The sequence below is a fragment of the Leptosomus discolor genome, chromosome 8 (genome assembly GCF_034619465.1).
Source record: "Leptosomus discolor isolate bLepDis1 chromosome 8, bLepDis1.hap2, whole genome shotgun sequence".
Classification (NCBI taxonomy): domain Eukaryota; kingdom Metazoa; phylum Chordata; class Aves; order Leptosomiformes; family Leptosomidae; genus Leptosomus; species Leptosomus discolor.
In genome coordinates, this window is record NC_141398.1 from 46,924,322 (window position 1) to 46,947,547 (window position 23,226).

Sequence of the window (23,226 nt, forward strand, 5' to 3'; positions counted from 1 at the left end):
CTCATAAAACGTATTTAAATTAAGCACTAGTAATACCTAAGTCTTAAACCCAAAGATTTCTAACCATACTTACTGGCCAAGATAGAATAACATAATAGAAACATAAATTTTTTAAAATGCTTTTAACATAACATATTCTGATTTGCTTTGAAGAGGTATAAGGAAGAACATAAGCATGAAAGAAAAGGTTTCAAGTTTATGGGCAATTAAATGGAAAATAGCATGTTCTTTTTTTCCCTCAGCTGATTACTAGCAGATGCTTCAGCACATGACAGACAGACCGACCCAGAATTCTTTTAGCCCCTCTAAACTAATAAACTCCACAAAACTACATTTAGGTAGGAAAGGATGGGATTGCCCTTGTTGACAGCAGTCCACCTTCAAAGCCAGGCATAACATGAAACCACGTCTTAAAAGCAACTTCCCATTGCCCAACTTAAATCTCATGCACTACATATTTGGGAAGTGTTACCTCCGAAAGATTTTCTTTTGGAAAGGAAACGCTTCCTAGAACCCCAATCCTACTAACACTTACTTGTATACTTACACTCAATGCTATGTGTGTTTTTCCCCACAGGATCAGAAAATTTCCCTCTTCACAAAATAAATACATTCCCTCAATTCTGATCTAGAATAACAACGTGTACTTGAAGCACTTGAATTTGAGGTTTTCATGCAGTAATATTTAGATAAATTGACATGGTAAAAAACCAGTTTGTTTATAACCTCAACTTTTCAAAACATTTATGCCTCTGTGGCCCGCACCAGAAAAGACATTCCAAGCAATTTTTAGAAAGAATCACATATTACAGTCTGCAGAGCTGGTAAGTGTACTAACGCCGACACAGCTGAGCTCAAACTTGAGTGCCTACAGTCATACCACCGTGGGATTTGTGCCGATCAGATTTCATAAATTCATTTCCCAGTGCTATGGGAGATCCCGTGCTGCCGGGAGGGCTCAGTTTTGGCTAGAACTTAGAACAGGTCACTTTTTGCAAGAGCAGTGATGTTAGCCCAGCTGTATTAAGGCCCTTATACACAGTAAAAACAAGCAAACACACCCCCCTGCCCCCCATCATGCATAATAATGTTTTGTGAATAAAATGCATTGTGCCCAAGTTGAGCGAGGGAGAATAAAGGCCACATGTTTTAGTTCACGTTGACCATTTCAGTCAAACTTGCATTTAAACTCAAAAGCAAGTGTTGTTTTATCCACAAGGAGTAGAACAAACTGTATTGTGTTAATAGGTTACGGAAATATTTAAATATTTTCAAAGCCTTGGTTTCAACATAGATAGAATCCTCATTTAATCACTTTTAGTTATTAAATATGACCTGCCCTAAGCCTTCAAGTCTGAATTAGACAAATTTTTCACTCTGCATTTCAACTGCTGTAATGATATGATGCCTTAGCGCACAGTGCTGCATTGTATTCTCCAGGCAGTTGCACTAAAATAGGAACAAGAGTTTCACATATTTTTGACTCCTAGAATTTCTTCTAGTGTCATAGACTAGATAGAGCATCACATAAATCCTAAACAGTGTTTCAGTAAAATCTCAGATAGTGTTACAGTACACAAGGATGGCTCCCTGGAGAGGTCTGAAAAATGACTCCATTTGCTTCTGCCGAAGTTCACTGTACAAATTCAACAACTGACGCAAACACTCCTCCACTTGCCAACTTCATCATAAAGCTCAGGAGTCAAAGGAGAGAGGAAGGCAATACAAAGCTGCCAGTGTATTTCAGTCATGCATTTTTGGCAAGTGCTAAACACAGCTTGACAGCTTATCTCCTAGCATCAGCTCTGCTATGGCAGGTATCCTCCATTTTTAGAGCGCGCTATCAGTGTCAAAAGCCTGATGTTTACAAAGCCTTCAAAACAGATGGTCCACTCTCAGTTAATAATCTGATTTTATCAGTATAACGATGGAAATTTTGTAGTTCTACCACCTAATGTCTTTTAACTTTTATTACAAACCCACAAACCAGAAGGCATTCAGCTGAATAAACACAATAGGCACCATATTACTATTCCGACATGCCACATGTTACTATTCCGATAGGCTACGCATCATATACAAATCATGCTTTAGCAAGTTAGAAGGCAAGCCTGAAGCTTGCTCTCTCACCTTCACAACTCATGACATATGAATGCACTAACTGTAGAGTCTCAATCCCACATCAGCAACAGACAAATGTGTAAAGCAAAAAAAGTTATAGGTCTTTTTATACAGATAAAGAAAAAAAAAAAAAAAGAAATAATTCTAACCTATTAGGAGACAACTTGATTAACTATTCTACCACAGTCATTCATCATAGGAAATAAAAATTCATCATCACTATGCACAACTAATTGCACAAATGCCCACTAATTAACAGGCAAAAAAAATCCCCCAAAAATAAATTTAGGCTACAAATCACATTATTTGCACCAACTTGCAAGTATTTGAGGGTATTCCTGAGTTTTGTTTTAAACACTTGTTTGTTTCCAACAGGCAGAATGAAAACTAAACAAAAATATTTTTAAGAAGTGTCCTGCTCTCCCACACTCCCAATAAGTGACATTATTAAGGGTATAAGCACATTATTAGCACAAAATAAAACACATTTTGCAGACTGCACCATTCTGTGTCTTCGCAATACCAAAGTTTAACTATAGAGCCACCTGTCCCCTGGATTCCCTTTTATTAATACAGCTTTTTCTTATGGACAGTTTCAATTTCAGAAGTACAAAGGCAACTCTTCACAGCTCATTTCTTCTGCGCTTACCTCAAATTGTGCGTCAACCAAAAATGCTAGCATTTTGCCCTCTTTTGAAGCACTTAGCTTGCTGTTTTCACTTAGCTTTGGCAAGCTGCAATCCCAGTACTAATTTTAACAGGGTATAATCTTAACAGTGTAAATACTGAAGTTGCAATTCCAGTGCTAATTTCAGCACTGTAAATACCTCTCTCACTGGACTGAAATGTCTAATACGGTTCCTTTTTGTTCTTTGCTTTAATAGTAAAATGTTTCTTCTTACAGGAGTTGTGCTCTGAGTCTACTTTTTGTTTATTTTATCAGAAGGCTTGAAGAGCAGAATGACGCTTCTTTTATTTGGCAATCAGATTAGACCTTTTAAGCACAGCTACCCATTGGTGCAACGAAACACTTTAAAAATATGACTCGTCAAATTATCAAAAAAAGTGACAGTAGCAGAGACACCTGATTCTGCATACTAGATTTTACTGAGACTAAGGACACTCCACATTTTAGAAGTTCAACTTCAGGTTTGGATTCTGTCCTTTCACATTTCTCATCTACCTTGAGCTGTGGGCTCCTGCAGACATCTAGCACTGCAATGAGCACTCTGAAGCCTCCAACAGAAAATTGCTGTGTACAGCGAGAACCTCCATCAGCAACTGGCTGGAATAAAAGCAGAAGTGTCTATGATCTGCATGGTATGTTTGACCAAACATAGTATGGATGTTCATTTTTATTAAAGATAACATTAACTCGGGGATGAAAAAGGGAGCAGTCACCAGTTGCATGTTGCACATAAACTGGGTCATGGGCCTGATTTCTTCCTTACCCTCCTTCTATTTCAAGACTAGAAAGAGGTCTACCTTTACTGCTAAAGCAATTACCTGAGTATTTTTGCTGCTCAAGAATTTTATATCTAGTGTTCATTCAGTTGGATGACTGGGAATGATAAATCACTGTTGTCTGTAGATGTGGGAAACAAGAACAGACTGAAGTTGATGAGTTACCTAAGCTCCAAGACACTTAGAATAAGTGCAGTCTTAAAAGGCACATAAAAAGAGCTCCCAAACCTTTCTAATTTCAAAGCTCTTTAAGTAGACATTTACTTTAGAGTACAACAAAATAATTGGATTGAGTTCTGAGGTTCTGAGCTGGTAAAGCATGTACAGCACAATTAAAGAACCTCTTTAAATACAGTAACTAAAGCCATGCTTAGTATTTTATTAAAGAAAAAAAAAGCGTAAGATTTGCGTAAAAAGCCTAGGAAGACCTGAAATCATACACAAATCATAATTGCATACCTAAGATATGAAACAGATCCATTGCACTTCTCAATTACCAACCTGGCAGGCTGAAATTACTCTACTTCTGTCCCAACCTGTAATTCAGCACTACTTGAATCATGCATAATGAGAATGTAATTCTATTTTCAAAGCTTTTAAAAACAGAGCCCTTAAAGAAGCATAAAAAAGGAGAAAGGGTTGATAAATCAGCTTCCTAGCAACTACGTTAGAAGTTTCCTTTTTAATAAAACATGCAAAAGATACACACCTTCTCCTTCACTCACTTCAGCACGATCTGGCTTTGTTTCTTTGTGCTGTCCTTCTGCCACTTTCACTGCCACTGCTCTGCAAATAGCTCCCAGCTTCCGATCCAGAGAGCGGACTCCTGCCTCTCTCGTGTACCTAGTGTAAAGACAATTGTTTTACTGGTGGATATTCTTTGTAAGAGAGATTTCTTTCGAAAGCAAACACACTTTCTTTTTAAAAATAACATTCAAATAAAATGAGATGTGAAAGGCACTGAGACCTTGGGCTACACTAATAAACAGGGAAAAAATGTCATGTGCTTTTATCAAAACAGTGGTTTGCTGATAACATTGTAAAGAAAGACAAACTACTGAGTGGGAAGAAGACAAGGCTAATACCTGGTGTCAAACCGTAGTGAAATGCCAAACAACGCTCCAATAACATTGAGCTCTTCTCAGATGCATAAAAATAAAAAGGAAGAGCTATTTTAAAACTCAAAATACAGTTCGCTGAAAGTTGAAGAACTGACTGTAAAAGAACATTTTCTTTTAGTCTATGAATTAAAAATAAACACCAGACAGTAACACTCACTAAATGCCAAAATGCTGTTCCTGATCATAATATACTTCAATTCATTGAACGCTGACACAATTTTTCCATTGGAAATGAGCTAGTTTCGAGTCGAAAAATTTTCTGATCAATATCTTTGCTCTCATGCCCAACAAAATAGTAGTTCTAATTAATACAAGCCATTTACAACCCCCACATTTTAATTTCTTTAATCTAATTCAAATTTTTAGACAAATGTGGCCCATCAAGTCACAAGATACAAAATGGTAATTTCAATTTTTTCTATGAAAATGACAGAAATAAAAATTCTTTAAAATAAAGGTTGTTTGCTGCCACGACTGGCTTCACACACTGAACAGTGCAGCAATCCTAGCTTCAAGTATTTCTGTTTATTCACAGTGCCTTGCCAATTGTGTCAACACAACTGATTGAGAGCCACACTCTGACAGCCAGAGCAAGGAATTCTCTAGAGAAGGAAGGATGATTTGGTTTAGACAGCAGTCAGACAGAGCTCAGGAAAGAGCAATTCCGTAAATTACCGATTAAATTACCACTTTATAAATCACAGACTCATAGAACGTTAGGGGTTGGAAGGGACCTCGAAAGTTCATCTAGTCCAGCCTCCCTGCCAGAGCAGGACTACCTAGAGTAGGTCACCAGAAAAAGAAATTATTGAAACTTACAGCAATGAATAAGTTTCAACTACCAGATTTACCTGGTAATTATGTCCAAAGTGGTTACTTGTGGAATCTGTATTTGCTGTGGAGTCAGTCCATGTTGTTCAAGCTGTTTGGGAATCAAGTGTCTATGTGCAATTTCAATTTTTTCTTCTTGTGTGTATCCTTCAAGAGAAAAAAAGGCATATGTTTACTAATCTTTTTGCTTATACACTACAATATAATAAAATTTCTTACCATTTCTAATTGTACCTGATTGAATTTAACAAAAAACACCCCCAGCTATAATTTAAAAGGCTGTCGGTATGATACCTTGAGGTTATTTGTAACTTCATGTGAACAAGAATAGAATTTTAGTGTTTCAAAGATCCCTTTCTTGATTGGAATCTTAAAAAAGATGCATCAGCCAACTGCCAGTTAGAATACAAACACATCAATCAGTGAAAACATTGCTACAGAATGTATTAATGTTATCTCCATATATCTGGAACTGAATTTTCCTAAGTGCAATGCTGAATTTCATTCTCATGACAGAGGTCATTAACAGAGGCACCCTGACTAGTCTCTTTTAAGGATTCTGGCCATTTAGTCTAGATTCCTGGCAGGCTTACCTTAAGGAACTGCTTTTCCTTTCAGGAAAAATACCCCCACACTGTTTAAGGACTCACAATAGCCACTTCAATGAAAACACTGTAGTGTTACCTGGAACTTGAATAATTTCCATTCTGTCCAGCAGAGCAGGTGGGATAGTAGCTGTAGTGTTGGCTGTAGCTATAAAAAGGACTTGGGACAGATCAAACGCTACATTTAAGTAGTGATCGGTGAAACTGTGATTTTGTTCTGGATCCAAGACCTTAACAAGAGTGAAGACAAAATTGATGCAGTTGCTCAATTAGAAGTAAATAAAATATGCACATTTTTATTATATTCCATTTGGGTCTGTCAAATTTCCAAGGATTTTGATACAGTTCCCCACAGCCTCCCCCTAGAGAAACTGATGTGTTAGGGTCTAGACAAGTGGTCTGTGCAGTGGGTGGGTAACTGGCTAACAGGCCGCACCCAGAGGGTAGTGGTAAATAAGCCACAAAGACGATCAAAGAACTGGGAAGCCTGCCATATGCCTAAAGGCTGAGAGAATTTGATTTGTTCAGCCTTGAGAAAAGAAGGCTTTGGGGAGGCCTTACTACCATGTTCTAACATTTAAAGGGTGACTACAATGAAGATGGAGACTCTCTTTTCACAAGGAGTCACATGGAAAAGAGGAGGGGTAAGGGGCACAAGTTACACCTGGGGAGATTCTGATTGGACCCAAGAGGAAAATATTTCACAGTAAGAACAATCAGCCATGGAATAATCTCCCCAAATCTGACTTCACATTTAAAAATATGTTATAATATATATATGCTATAAGCCTGACCCTCAATATGCTGCCTCACTCTGATTACTCTGCAACTACATTCCACACCACATGCAAAAAGAAAAAGTCATTCCCCTATTAGTTCTTTTAACCTGTTTCTAAAGATGGCTGCAGCATTTCTCCAATCATCAAGCACCTCCTGTAAGCTATCACCATGACCTTTCACAGATGGTAGAGAGTGGCCTTTAAAGTACTCTCAGCACCCTCAGAAAAGCAGCGCATGTGGTCCCATGGACTTGTATGAGTAGAATTCTCTCAAGTAATCCCTGACTCCAATCCTCATCTGCTGCTGGTAGCTCTTCTTACTCTTAAGCACACCAGCCTGAGACATCTCACTATGAAGGCCAAAGGAAAGAACACAGATTATCTCAGCCTTATCTACTGTCACTAAGTCACCTGCCCCACTCATTCAGCTTTGTCCAGTCTTTTACTACTAATGTAGCAGCAGAAGCTCTTCTTATTGCCCATGATATCCCATGCAAGTCTTGACTCTAGGTCAGCCCTGGACTTCCTAACGCAAACTTCGCATTTTTCCTTTTTTTCCCCAAATTTTATGATTAAAAAATGGAGAAAAAATTAAACAAGCACTGAAGAATAACAACATGTAGTCTGAACAACCTCAAAAATTTACTGCACAAGTAGAACTATGACTTAAATAAGTGTTGTCTTCCTGTTTCTTTTAGTACTACTTACGTGTGCTAATGCAACACTTGCATATTTTTAAAGGTATTACTTGAATAAGCTGGTTTTCTGCATTAGGTGATAAATACTTGTCCTGGGTTACAGTGTAAAATGTGCCAAAAGAAAAAAAATATATTCTATTATCATCTTCAGGAGCTGTTGAGACCAGGTGGGGCGGTGCTCCCTGCCTACCCCCTCTGGACTATCTCCTGTCAATGGGCACAACAATGCCTTATCGCCTGACCCATCGGTAACTCGCTCCTGGGCTATCTCCTGTTAATGGCCCATCAAGGAACTGCCTCACGACTCCCCATCCCATTGTGAGATGCTCCGCCCGGGGAGGGGGGGGAAGGAGCCAAGCAGTCCATGCCAAATAAAAACGGAGATTTTGAACACCCTAGCAGCCTTTCTTCCACTGGATTCCCAGAGGAGCTTTTCCCCCCACTGGAGTTCCAGAGGACAAGAGCTACCTACCTACCACTGGACCTTCGGAGGAAGACCAGACTCTTTCACCTGATCGCTGCTTCAACAGAACTACACCCATCGCTTCAGGAGGACTGCAGCCAGCATCTTATCGGACTGCTACTGCCACCCTAACAGGGTGTCAGGTTGTATTCCTGACTCTTGTCAGTGTAAACCAGTGGGTTGTTTGTTTTTCCCTGCCTTGTGTTATATACATATATATATTAGTAAAGAACTGTTATTCCTATTCCCCATATCTTTGCCTGAAGGCCCGTTAATTTCAAAATTATAATAGTTTGGAGGGAAGGGGGTTGCACTCTCCATTTCAAGGGAGGCTCCTGCCTTCCTCCACAGACACCTGTCTTTTCAAACCAAGACAATACTCTATATATGTGGATCATAAGTGTACTAAGGTGATCTCTTGTAGTTTTTTTAACAGTGATGAAAATTGGAAGTTCATTGTATATAGCAATCTACACTTGGCTTCAATATCACCACCTATGAACCACCTTCATTCCACCTCCCTTGAAAGTACTGCCACGCTTTTCCTTCCCAAATGATGAATTATCAATGCTACACCAACATGAGTAATTCTCACATTATAAATAATGCGACCTACGCATCTCCTGAGAAATAGCACACTGCTGTCAAAATAATTTGAGCACTTCTTAGCTGGTTATGAAAGAAACAGCTCCGAATTTTCATTACTCTTAAATTCTGTTCAGTCTTTGAAAAGTTAAAAAAAATCTTTAGAACAGAAATGTTCCATGATCACACAAACCAGTAAAATACTTCTTTTACAGAATGCCAGAAACACAGCAGAACTTTTTTAAAAACAGAACAATTTCTGATTTTATTTTGAAGTACTGCACAGATTGAAGATTAATATTTGGAAATGTATTGTGATTGCAATAAAATACAATTCCCCTTAATAGTGAAATCTTAAAACATACTGAAGTATATGTCTAAATTCTAAAACTAAGGTTGGAACTCAGTGAATGCTATCATTCATTGGCTATAAGCTATGCAAAAGCTTCTTTTCTCACTCTCTTCAGCAGGCAGCTGCTATCACCTACTCCTTTACTGGTGAAGGCAAAGGCCTTGAAGTTTCCTTACTAGCCAAGTACACGGATGCATAATTCAATCAAGAGTTATAGATGTCTCCTATCTCAACTGGTCCTACAATCTAGCCCTAAAATGTAGGGGACACAACAATAGGCTGTGTAACCAAGCACAGCATCTACAGTCTTCAAAGCAAGTAGATCTATACCAATTAGTCTCCCATCCAAATTCTATTGGTGCAAATTTTTTTTGAAATGGATTTAAACAGCAAATCCTAATTCAACTTACCCCTTTTATTTTTTTTAACTGATGACATAGACTGGAATTTTGTGGACAATGTATTGTGACAGACCAAGTTGGTCCTTTTTTAACATTTATCTACACACATGTTTATCTCTTTCTCCTTCTAGTCTACAAGTGGAAATCCTTATGATTCCTACTAAGTACTAAGCTGGTAATGATAACATTATTTACAAAGATATACAAAATATTGACGTTGTACTCATGTGCAAACAATACTATCTAATAAAAGTAAAGGAAACTAATCAAAACTGACTCAGATTATATCTAAAAATGCAAATTACCTGAAATTTGCTACAAGGGCTGGTTTCTCCGGACTAATAATTCTTTGTCATCGTAACTATTTCTTAGAATAAGACATAAAACAATATCATGCTTATGCATCTAAAACAGATTTTCCAAAGCAAATAGAACTGTTCTTCAACTAGGTATCTGTGCTAAAGTTCAAGTTCAAAAGTTTTCAAAGGTATTCAACTAATACAAAAATATTAAGTACAAAAAGAACATTCAGTGAACAAAACATCTTGGTTAATTTATGTCTGACAGCTCACATGCATACAAAGGCTTCTCTGTAGCAGCTTTTTATTAACAAAAATCCAGAGTAAGTTCCATGAACATTTAATTGCCTGGCTATGCTCCTGGTCTAATTTCCCTGCATACAAATACTCACTATCAGGCTCTTGGATCCATTTCTGTTTTCTTCTGTTTTAAACAGAGGTCATCTAAATATAGACTAATACATTCCCTTGTTGATGACCAGTAACTGGAAATAGGAAGACATTCTGTTTTGCTTAAGCAACAACTCCGCAGAAGCACTAGAACTAAACACATATTTGGCAATTATAAAACATCAAGCTTCCAAAGGGTATGCCATTTTTCTTCTTGAATATATCCCATTGTAGAGAGTCACTTGGAATTTAACACACCTACACATTAAGGACAAAAGGATGTGCCTTTTATACTTAATAATGGCAATTACCAACCAAGAAGCAGCAGCCTAAGAAACAAATGTGCCAGTTAGGTGACCACTTACTATTGTTTGTTCTCCTATGTAACAGCCACCTTTGCTCATTGCAGATGGACTTTCCAACAATATAAACCACAAAAAGCTGATGAAAATTAAGCTGTTATGTCCAGGCACAATTTCCCTATTAGAAGAGGTAAAGCACCTGCTTCAGGATGTTTAGAGAGCCATAGAGGGATATACAGATCTCACATGGGAGCAGCCCAGGCATGGCTAATAGAGCAATTACTTCTCCAGATGCAACTAATGGTCAATTAGCAATGACTTACATAAAGACTGCAGCCCAAGCAGACAGTTGGAAGCTAACCTGACAAGCCCCAGATAGAATAATCCATGGCAGTAGTTGAGCTGAATATCACTGAGAACATGGTCTTAAAATATGGAAACCAGAAACATCCCAAAGCAGCAAAGTATCAAAAATTCAAACACAGATAATTAAAAAATAAATTAATTTCATTTGCCCTCACACACTTGACACGATAGAAGAACAGAAACGCTAATTCTCTACTGCAAGACAAGCAATGAAAAATAAATTAAAAGAAACAGCAAAGGTTGAATAAACTTAACAATATTAATGTACAGATCTGGATTCATGACTGGAACACTTCCAAAAAAAGTTATTCTCTTTCCAAGAAATGCCAAATCATTGCTTCATTACTGATTTTGACTGCCTAGCAAACAACAGGTAGCTAGCTAACAAAATTTGATTTTCAGGTATTTTTTATCCATGCATTGACTAGTTTTAGGCCAGCTTAGTTCAACATCTAAAGGACAAATAACAGAAGAAATATGAGCAAACTCAGAAACAGAGCTCATTATCATTAACAACAAAGACTAAATAAAATCCTGCAAGTGAAAAGTCCAAAGAAAATACATTTGAATGTTTGTTATGCTCCCCTGCTTGTTTTCCTTGCACTTAGGAGGCTTTTCATGCACCCTAGAAATGTGTACTACACACTTGAGAAATACACAGGTAAAGGACCACAACTGTAATTTTTAAAAGCTAAAGAAGTGAAGCCATGGTATTTTCTAGCACATTTAAATTATTACTAGTTCATGTTAACATGCAAAGATCAAAACAGAGCTCTCAAACCATAGCCTGTTCATACACTGATTTTCAAAGAACTAGTTGGCCTTGTCAAAACAGTAATTTTACACTATCTAGCAGAAAGAAAATAATGACATTTGTAGAATGTCAACTGACATTTCGTTTGCAGAAAGTCACACAGCATACAGATGAGCTCATGACACCTTAAGTCACATTTTTCATATTCAAATCACTGTATTAAGCACTGTCAGTCAAAAAGAGTCATTAGAACGACTCTGTAGGCAAATATTACCAGAACCACTTTCATCCGCACCTACAACCACCCAGTTACAGAAGCTGCCACACCTTAAGTCTGACAACTGAGATGCTTCTAGGACTATGCCCTAAATCATTTCAGTGAAAGTCAGCCAGGCTAGCTCAAAAAATTTGGATAAATATCTTTTACTAACCCAACTCCTTTTGACTGAAACAGGTAAAGAACAATCACAGAAACAGCTCAGCCGACAGAATGATAGCCCCTACAGCCAGTGAGAACACAAAAGAAAGGTAGCCAGTGTAAAAATACAGCAGTATAAGGAAATTCTAAATGTGCACAACACCAAAACCATTAAGTGCACCAGTGCTACATCAGCTCTGGACAGCCTCAAGCATATCAGCCTAGCCCAGCCTTGCTGTGCCATTACCTTCCTCATTCCCTCCTTTCCTCATCATCAGTGCTAGCACAGGAAAATGTACTCAGCCTTCTGCACTAAGCAGCTGGGGAAGGGCAGTACTCTTTGTCTCTTCCCCACACCTGAGGAGACTCTCTTTCCTCTCTCCAGCAAACTGCTAGAATAAAACTGCTGAATATGTAAATCAGTGGAAGAAGGAATTGTACTGCGAGATATCATTGTGTATAATACTCCAGGGAAAAAAAAAGGCAAAAAGAAGGTTCTGGCAACTCATTATTGCTCTCTGCCACAGACTCCTCTGACATATGAAGCCTGTAAGGCGTAGGTCTCAATCAATTTTCTTCATAATCACTTAAGTTTTAGTCTCCTGAAATCCCAACAACTAACCTAATTAATAACATCTCAACAGTTGATAGATGTACAAAATATTCCAACAGTACCTCGTTCACCAAAGTACTTACTTGTATCTCCTGGATTTTACTTGTATGTTTAAGCAGGTCAACTTTTAACATCTCTTTGTGATAAAATAACTACACCCTGTACTTCAAAGTTAGGTTCTTTATATCTTGATCCAAGTCCCAGAATTTCAGAAAAAACATACTTAATAGCTGACTCTCATGGAAAGCAAACACTCACTGCATCATAATCAATCAAAGAGTGAGGATCTGTGACTTAAATGAAAAACTTCAGTTCAGAAAGATAATGACAACACTAATTAAAGAAATGCTGCTCAGAGAACATGTAATGAGTCCATAGTACATGCTAAGTAAAATGCTTAGCTCAAATATAAGCTTGTATCATCGAAAGCTTCAGAAACATATTAATATTGTTCCAAGAAAGAAAGGGAAAACTTGAAACAAGTCCAGCTACTGTCTGGCTGCTCGACAGTTCTTCCTTAGAGCTAACAGCATTTGGTCATTAAAAACCAATGTCTTGAAGTCCCCCAAATAAGTAATATTTAAGGCTTGAACAGTCTTTAAATATACAAAATACTTAGCACAAAATACATCCTTGTGTTTAAGCATAGATCACTGAGAATACAGGTATCTTTCTTAGCATACTATGTAACAGCATTTGCATTGTGCACAAGTAATTGACAGAAATCCAACAATGTCAAAAGATAGTAGCTGGTATTTGAATAAAAAAGCTGACACTGTCATGCTATCTCTTGTCCAGTGAATCTTCCTTTTTGAGTCCAATATTTTAATTGTTTTTAATTACAAATGAAACAGTGCTTGTAGTTTAACGTCTCTTACCTCAAGCAATGCTGCTGCAGGATCCCCTTGCAAGCTCTTCCCCAGTTTATCAACCTCATCTAACAGGAATACTGGATTGTTAACTCCAACAGTCTTCAGTCCGTTGATTATTCTGCCAGGCATACTGCCAACATAGGTGCGCCTGTGAGAAATAAATGTATATGGGGAAAGAGGGACCAGACGCATATACCATGACTAGAAACATCAAAAACAAAACTGAAAGGAAAATATAAGAATAAGCAGCATTGTAACAATTCCTACTTTTTTGCAAAACTTTTTGGGAGTAGTTGATAAAAATATGGGATATGCATCTGAACTATTATAAGCAATTATATCAGCAGACGAAAACTCCAGTTCCATGGTGCACCAGCTGGCCTGGAAAGATAGACATATGCATTAAAGTACATCCAAACTTTATGTTTGCAGGCATTTTACATGACTTATTACATACAAGCATCCTTGTACTGTATGAACAAGCAGAAGCAGATTGGGAACCTCATTAATACTAAAATTTTAATAATGATGATACTGGGGTTTTGTCATCACAACAGAGTTCACACAGCATGTTACAAATTACGCCAAAATTCCAAATATACTAAACTGTCAATGTCCCCTGTATACACAGCATGCTTAAATTAATACAAAAAAATAATGGTATTTACTATGTCATTTCAACATGAAATAAAAAACTATAACAGAGCAATAGAACAAAAAAGTCATGAATTTGCATTTATTCAGCAAAGGTAGTTAAATTTTTTTTTTCACAATGCACAGGGCAACTGCCTTTTACATGCATATACATCCCTTGTTTGCTGCATTTATCACAGCCTTTTCTGCTTGTGCCATAACTAAACAAAATACTGTAATTAAAAGTATGAAATGCTGGCCACTCAAGAAGAAAGAGATACATTAAGTGCTGAATTATAATACCTATCTCATGACCCTCGCAAAGTAGACATGAAGAACAGGCCTGCTTTGCCATATGATCTGTTTTAATACAGTTCCAAATAAACAGGATGACATTTAGAAAGACGAAACCAAAAATACCATGGGAATAATTTCAAAGGATACTAGAGAAGACTTTAAATATTAAAAAAAACGAACTCCAACCACACAACAATGGTGTTAGTTCCATCTAGTATTTAACCACTGAGGGAACAAACTGCAGTTACTGTATGTAATTCTAGATCTGAGCAAAAATAAAAGTTTTTAAGATCTTCTACACAGCCAGAAATGCAACAGCATTTCAGTTTGCCTATAACCACCGTCATGAGACAGCTGCTAAAGACTGGAGCAGCCAGCATGCAACAGGTTATCACCTCACTGCTTCTGTCTAGAGTGCAGTGAGTGAGTGGATTCCTCTCCACTGAGGATCTCGCTATACAACCCTTATTACAGATCAAGAATCTGCGTGGGGGAGCTATTATACTAGCATGCCACTTCATTCTCCATCTGCACACAGTCAAAACCTTGCCAAAAGAATGAAAGAGTTCTATAAAATACAAACAGAAAATTACAGGACTGAAGCAGAACTGAACTTCACGGAAGTGAATCATTTACCAGTGCAACCAAATTAATCACTGCAGCAATCTGGGGGTTTCTTTGTTATTATTTTTTTCATTGCATTTTGGGGTTTGTTTGTTTGGTGGTGTGGTTTTTTGTTGGTTGGTTGGTTGGTTTGTTTGTTTTAAAAAACAGAAAGGTGCTGACTGCACTAGTAAATAATTTTATATGCTTCAGAGACAATGCAGCCTGACTGGTTTTAATACTCTATTTATACCAGTAATAGGATAACATAATCAATTAAACATTAAATATTCTTTCTTGCTTGGTACATTATAGTCAAGCGCGTGCTTAAAGACACTACACTTTTTTAATGCATGTTTTTGTTTTTATATACACAATGTTTTATCTAATCCTTTTAAATTCTATAAAATTTTGAGATATCTACGTTCCATCTAGTTTTAAGAAACAGCTTTAGTTTATAAACTAAATGAAGGTAAACTGGATTTCTCTAGTCAAGGGAATGCACTGTGAAAAAATCACTCTCTCCCTGTACCACCCAATTGCAACAACACAGGTCAAAGGATAGTAAGTGTTTGGTACCAAACAGTTTTCTGAATAATAAATCTTGGGTTTGTTTATACCCATGCACACACACATATCACTTTTAAAAACTTTTTTTTGAGTTTTTCCAAATAGAAGCACTTAAAAAAACCAACCCCCAAACAAAACAGGAAGAGGTTTTTCTTTGAGATACAAAGAAGCTGTTGTTATTAATAGGTTGAAATACTTGATAGTTGATTGAAAATGGACTTCAAGTCACAGTCATTTTAAATTCAAGTAAGTTTGGATATTTAATGACATATTTACACTTGTGGAAGATTCTCACAGATACAGCACCTTTCAGTAAGACTTAACTGTTGTACACAATCAAGTTTCTTAACGTTTTAAAATAAAACATACACTAGGTAGGCTGAAGCACAATGTATTAAGGATCTGTGCTGAAGAACAAGCAGAAAAAAGCAAATATACTCAAGACAACTTATGATAAGCAAGATGAATACCTTGGAGAAATACAATTTTAAGAGCACAAAAATTAAGTGGCTTCTAAAGCAAATGATAAGAAAAACATTCTAACGGTGACAAAAAATCATTAATTTTTTTTTTGTATGTATTCTGTCCAAAGTAAGCCCTGGATCATAAGCCACCATATAAAAAACTTAAACAGAAACCACAGTCCACCTGAAATGGATCCAATGTTACGAAAAGGATGATACGGTTCCCTATACAACCCAAGAGTTCTTCAGGAAACTCAAAGGTCAAAATTAAAGGAACCACTGTTGGATATATGGAGTAGTTCTGCAAAATACTCAGTCTCCGCAGAATTTGAGTTAACAGATGAGAAAATCATGCAGTGGCTAGAAACATTCTGCTCTTCCTTTCACTACTTGACAATTGACTATTCTTGCTCTTCTTCCCTTGTACTGTCATCTTCTCATTTGTATTTTCAATCATCTCTAAACATGGTAAATCTAAACAACTAACTCCAATATAAATGTTCAATTGATGCACTGAATTTCAAATAAAAGCATGCAAAATAGAAACTCAGACTATAAATTTTAGGATATCAAATACCTAGGTATCAATTCACTCTTCCCATGTGTAACAGTCTAAATCTGTGATACATCTTCATTTATAGACATGGACCAATACCTATTTTATTATACTTACATATATTATATAATACTTAAATATTATATATTTTATGTAATCAAAGACTCGAGATCTCCAAGGCAAGTAGAGAATGCTTATGCAAATGTCATATGTAGGATGACAAAGAACAATAATGTAATATTTTTACCTTGAAAATACAAACACAGGTAGCTTGGTTTTATTTCTAAACGGTTATTACGGAACACATCTGAACACAAATGTCCTCGGTAAGACAGATCCTGCAGATATTTACACATAAAACCACCAGAATATATTAAAATTACAAGCAGATATGGCCATTTATCTGTCTGGACATGAACCTTTGCTTTGTGGCTTGTGAACCTGAATACTGTTTGCAAACAGTAGCCGCTGAATGTTGATGTTATGCTTTATTGTCATTATTTTAGCTAGGATTCAAGGGAGGAAAACCAATATTCTACATTAGCATTTTTTTTCTGATATAATCTGGCTTTGCTCATTTTCTGATGCACTGTTTCTCCCCATGCATTAAACCTAGAAAGAGAATCAGCTGCTTTCCATTCAAAACAGGAAGTACAGATCAAGTTTCCTGGTTATCTCACTTGCATAGTAACAACTAAAGAAAACATGTTAAGAACTCATGCTACAGAAGGTCTGTAATTTAATAATTTTATTTATTTTTTTATCAGTGAAAATGTACCTTTAAAAAAACCACTAGAGTTGTACAGCATGTCATTAGGAGCCATGTACCCTAGAAATGCAAGAAAGACAGCTGGGAAATCTAACCTTGTCAGCTCTCCCAGTGTAAACTGGGAATGCGTATGAATCGGAACCTTTAAAGCAATACTAGTACTATTGATGAAACCATCACTCACTTTCTTCATACTGTTCTAAAGATGAAAAGTTTTAAATTGGTTTTAAATACAGTGCTTTTCAAACTGCATAGGTAGGAAAAGATAACAAAATTAATCCCACTGAAGAAACTGTTTCTGAACCTAGTTACACAAGGCCACAACTCATTTTGTTGAAAAGACAGAGGTTGTGTCTATTTAAGTGCTTTACAAATGCTTTGTACTCGTATAACAAAGCTATTCCTCTCACAGGTGAAACTGTTTGAGGTTTGTTTTTTTTTCCCTAGTGCAACAAGGCCTGTGCTGTGAACTTCTGCTAGCATAGCTGTATCGGTGAGGATTCACACCTTTTCTCAAAAAGATGCACCTGAACAAGTCTTCAGCACAGACCTAAGCCAGAATTAAACTATCAGAACTTCTAAAAACTGAAAAGCAATGGTAGTAATACATGAAAGAGTGCTTCATATGGGGTGAGAGAAAAAAAAAGAGCTTCACGGTGATCTCACCAGCACCACTATAAATAAACGGTGTGATTACATCTTTCCTTTTTAAAAATAGAAAAACACACACACATGCAACAGAGAAGATCATATAGTTCCCGTATGAAACAAAATATCAGCACTGAGATCCTAAATGCAGTATGCTGCTTAGGAAAAAAAATCTAAGCCATCCTTCAGGGTGTCTTTTTTTTTTTAAATTTTTTAATACAAATTAACAGCAAATGTACACCAGCAAACTTTAACTTATGGTACAGATGAGTGGTAAATGCAAACAACAGCTGGAAGATGTCTGATAAAGCAGTTCTGGTTTTGTACCAAGATGATGATTTCATTTTGGGAATGCAGAAGAGTAGTTGCTACTCTTCACCCAGTCAAAAAAGGACTCACAAACCCCAGCTGCAGGCACATGATCCACATCAAAATGGCAAAAAACGGGCATTTCTAATTGCTCTAGCTACACATCACATGGAACAGCACACTTACTGCAACGCCACTCCTCATCTGCTGCTATCTAATATATTTTATTTTGCTTGCTGAACCTATCAGTCTGCCTCTTTCACTTACAACAGTAATAAGCAGCCGACATGAATGCTCTTTCAGGCAATATTTGCTTGCAAGTGAAACTAAGACACTTTCTTCTTTAATGTTCTAGCACACTTAGTACATTTGAATGAAGCCAAACTTAAAAACCAGTATGCAACAGTTGGTTTTGATTTTACCTACAAAAAACTTGCAAAAACAGTCAGTTACAAGGGACTCCTTATAACTAACTGCTCCAAAGTTTGTTTTTTAAACTATACACTTGTTTGTTGAAGAGTAACGACATGTTACTCCTGCTAATTCTAGACAGCATTTTCCTTTGCTGATGAAAAATAAACTGTCTTATTAAATACTTCCCATCAGCTAATTTCAAGTAAATTTTTTAATATGAAATTTATAATGATTAGCTTCTAACACAAACACACATCAATAATTTAAGAATGCCTTCAAAAATACTACAGTGACAGCCACAAACACCTGAATTTATTTTTTTTAAAAGCCTCATTACCACATGACTCTAGCTGTCTTTATTCTTTATTAGATCTAAGCACAAGATAGAAAGCCAAACAAAACAAAACAACAACAAAAAAGAAAAACAGTAAGGAATTACTGTCAATTGAGTAAGAGTTGATGACAGTTTTACTTTTATTCATACTGTCAATTTCACAGACGTGGTTTCCCTGTTATAAAGGCTTCAGTCCTGCTCCGCCCTGAAAAAGTTACTTATGTTTATAATGCTTAGTATTCAACAGCCTCTAGTGGCTTCAGTTCGAATAGCAATACGTTGCTGAATCCCATTTTAAATTGTTTTTAGGATCCATACCACAAGTAATTTAAAACGTCAGAATTCTGACTTATTAAACAGTGATTAACAACACAGCTTACAGGAATAAGCATAGTGAAGGAGGAGGACAGAGTTTTGCTGCTTTTTCCATCAGTGTGCAAGTAAACGGGTAAAAAGGCCAGCTCTTACGAAGGCTTACAAAACAGTCACAGGCATATGCACAGAGTGCTGCGATGCAGTAATAACCTACGTGTTAAAATAAATGTATCTACAAACACCCAGTGGCTGCTGGGTATGCTGACCAAACCTACACTAAGAAAAAACTTACAGATGATTGTTTCAAGCTACAAACTCTAGGTAAGTGTCAAACACTTTGGAAAACGGAACTCATGCAAATTTGCCACAGAAGAACGCACACAGGAATAAACGCATGTTGCTCATTTTATCAAGGTTTATGAAACAACTCCGAATTTTGAAGCTGTCAAGTACAAAAATCACTGTTTTGTTGCTTTTTCATCTCTCATGTTCCGGTCTAAGAAGTGATCAGTAGCATATTATACTCTAGATTCCTTGAAAAACATTATATTCCAGATTCCTAGAAGTTTATGCATATGTTCAGCACAAGATTTCCCAGTGAGTCTCCTGCATTCCTTCCACTTGGGACTGCGTGCTTCCACTGCTCTAATGTATTCACACATGCAACTAGCTTACACAGTCACAAGTCTGAAGTCTGATACCTCAAAATTAACCTTTATTAGGGCATTTCTTTTAACCGATAGCTTTAATTCTCAATAATTTACCTACTGTTGTAAGGAGAAATTTTATTCAATAATGTCACTTTTAAAAAAACCAAACCCAAATGGTTTTATAGATCTTTAGAACACTAACAAATTCATTATTCCGAATTTCCTATGCTGCATGCAATAAGCATAAAATACGTTAACGGAACCAAAAATGCTGCACTGATGTTTGGCAGTTACTTATCTACATTACCCGTTCATTATGCTTCCAGTTGCAAAGAATGGGGAATGGACTATTATAAACAAATGGTTTAAAATGCTAAGAAATAGATACATAAAGAGATACAAGATCAAAAAAAAAAATCCTAAGGAAAGTCACCCAAAAATCTCCTTTGAAATCTTCCAGCTTAAGTGTCCTTGTAGAAATTTCCTTTTGAAATGGGAGAGTAGTAACACTAACAAGTTTGAGATACTAAGTAACTCAGGTGCTATCCTCCAGCAACTTTTAAGCATCACTCTCAGTTTCTCCTCCTGTTTTAGCAACAAACACGGTTATAAAGTAATGCATTGCTATTCATAGGCTATTTTGTATAACTAAATCTTTACACTCTTCTAAAGAAAAATCAGGTCCCTATTTAAGAGTTCGCATTAGACTTTCTACTGAATTTTACTTCCAAGTTCCAAAATGACTGAAGATGAAATTCCATTCTCCTGTATGACAATAAAGGGCAGCAGCAGAAGGAAAGACTAAGGCTGTATCTCGACACTAAACATCCATTCCCATTACTAAAATTCTCTCCTGAATAATACCACTGAATACCAAAAAAAAATCAATTAGTAACTACCATTGTTTGAAATAAGCAAAATTTCTATGTGTTAGCTAAATAATGAAAATAATCAACATATTCTGTAACAAACAAAAGAAACAATTGCAATTATGAAAGGAAGAAGTAGTTACCTGTGGCCTCGAATATCAGACTGATCACAGACTCCTCCTAGAGCAATTCTGTGGAATTCTCGACCCAAAGTCTTTGCAATTGATCTTCCAACACTAGTTTTACCAACTCCTGGGGGCCCGACAAAACAAAGAATGGGTCCCTTGAGATTGTTTTTAAGCTGTCGGACAGCTAAGTACTCCAAAACTCTCTTCTTCAACTTCTCCATAGCATAATGATCATTATCCAGAAGAATTCGAGCTGCACGAATTTCCAGGCGATCTATCAATCATTGATAACAGAAAAGATATCAGCACATTTACCTTTAAAAAGGGAAACAATTCATTCTACAACACAATAGAAGCAAACACATTCTCAAACATGTTCATCAATGCAATCCTCCTGACACACACATATTTCAGACAATGTTTTCCTAAAACAAAGCTACTATAATTCTCCTTTAATAAGGAAATTAGACATAAGCTAGACGGATCACAGTACTGACAATGAAATTTTTAAAAACCCGCCTTTTCACTGGGTCACAGACAGAAATCTGGTTCAAACGTTCTATACTAGAACAGTGATTCAATGATAGGCAAATTTTTCAGCACTTGCTTTCTCACAGAAATAACTCTGATCCTGTAAGGTCTTCTCAAAAGACAAATTCATCCCTATGTTTTCATCACCTACTTAGAGTAAGAGCCTGTAACTATCTTGCAAACAGAGCAAGACCTTATTGGCTTGAAGGGTAGGCTTTACTTGCTATGCAACACTTAAAAGTGATTTGGCACTGTAAAACACACCCATGTGATACTAGGACTGTAAAAATTAGTTTTTTGCAGTTTCCACAATTTGAGATAAATGCTCAGGCCTCACCAATGGACATTAACTAATGCTCTACAGAGAGCAGGGATTTCTGGCACAAAGCCGCTGTCTTCTTTGCACTACAACGTAAAGAGAGTAGCAGGGAGCAGTGAAGTCTATCCACTCTGCACACCCCTATCCTTCAAACTCTATGCATTCCAGATGCAGACCCCTCATACCCGTAAGTGTGCATATTTCACATACAGTCAATGGTGATTCAATTCTCAGCATCAACCCTGTACATTTTTGTAACGAACCACTGAACAAAAAATTCAATAATGATCATAATTTTCTAATAGATTTTCTATTTTTATATTCACGTATATTTTTATTCACTGTAGCTACGGAGTCCAAAGCATCACACACACTAATGTAAATACAAACTCTGCAACTTTTCTTAAAGTAAAAACTTCAAACTACATTGATAAGATAATTTTACAATATTCAAGAGCAACTTTCACCAAAAAAACATCCTGCTAGGACATGAGTGTCAATGAATACTTTACTCATTTTGTGATTCTGTATGCAAATCTTTTTACAATTTAATGATTAGAGAAAATATTTACAAGATTTGTAAAGAGCCAAGGCTCTAGTTCAAAACAGCCAAGATTTATTGCCACACATAATAAGAAGACAAAAGACTTTTCTGCTGGTGTGGTTTGTTAATTTTCTTTTTAAAATTGGACTGCTTTAAATGCCATTCAAAAGCCTCGTTCTTCAGTAGCCGCTAGAAGGAATTAAAATCCTTTTCTCCAGCAACACACCTTCTGGAAAGTGATGTTGCCCACTTAATTTACTTTTCATGTTTGGCTTTCTCCTCTTTCCTTGCTCTACATTTATGCATACTGTTCCCATATTAATAGTATCACTCTCTACTCACAACTTTTGAAAACTGTGGTACAAATCTGACACAACACTCAGTTTTCCTATTGTACCTTAAGTTGTAATCATTAGAATTAACTACAATGTGCTTTTTCATCCTTTTGCTCCTTATCAAACTTGACTAACCTAAGACATATCGGAACCTTCTTCAGGAAGATTAATGCTACAGAAATGTACAAAAGCTTTTTTGTCTGACATATAAAAAGTAATCAGATGCTCTTTTTTTCATTATTTTAGGTACACATTAGCACAAATTGTAAGTAATAATACGTTTGTTTTCTGTGTAAATATTGCTAATACTTTTAAAATTCACATTTTTAGATGTGCAACTGCGCTACACTGGCTATTCAGCATACAGATCTTATTGAAACCAAGTAGACTTCAGTAACATATTGATGACATTTTTACGATCAGCCCATGAGACAAACATTTGCAAGACAGAACTAAGTACACAGTGTTTACATGATGATCACTTGTCCTAAAATGTCTGTGCAA

General features: G+C 36.5%; 1 protein-coding gene across 2 annotated transcripts in view; it reads right to left on the reverse strand.

The window, feature by feature from the left end:
• Positions 1–23,226, reverse strand: part of LONP2 (lon peptidase 2, peroxisomal) — a 45,713-nt gene that overhangs the window by 16,830 nt on the left and 5,657 nt on the right. For both annotated transcript variants that reach the window (XM_086469151.1, XM_086469150.1), the window contains 5 exons: positions 21,009–21,267; positions 13,441–13,582; positions 6,222–6,372; positions 5,558–5,684; positions 4,295–4,428 (listed from right to left, as the gene is read on the reverse strand). In XM_086469151.1, the coding sequence (XP_086325277.1) occupies positions 4,295–4,428; positions 5,558–5,684; positions 6,222–6,372; positions 13,441–13,582; positions 21,009–21,267 (813 nt within the window). The remainder of the gene's footprint in view (positions 1–4,294; positions 4,429–5,557; positions 5,685–6,221; positions 6,373–13,440; positions 13,583–21,008; positions 21,268–23,226) is intronic.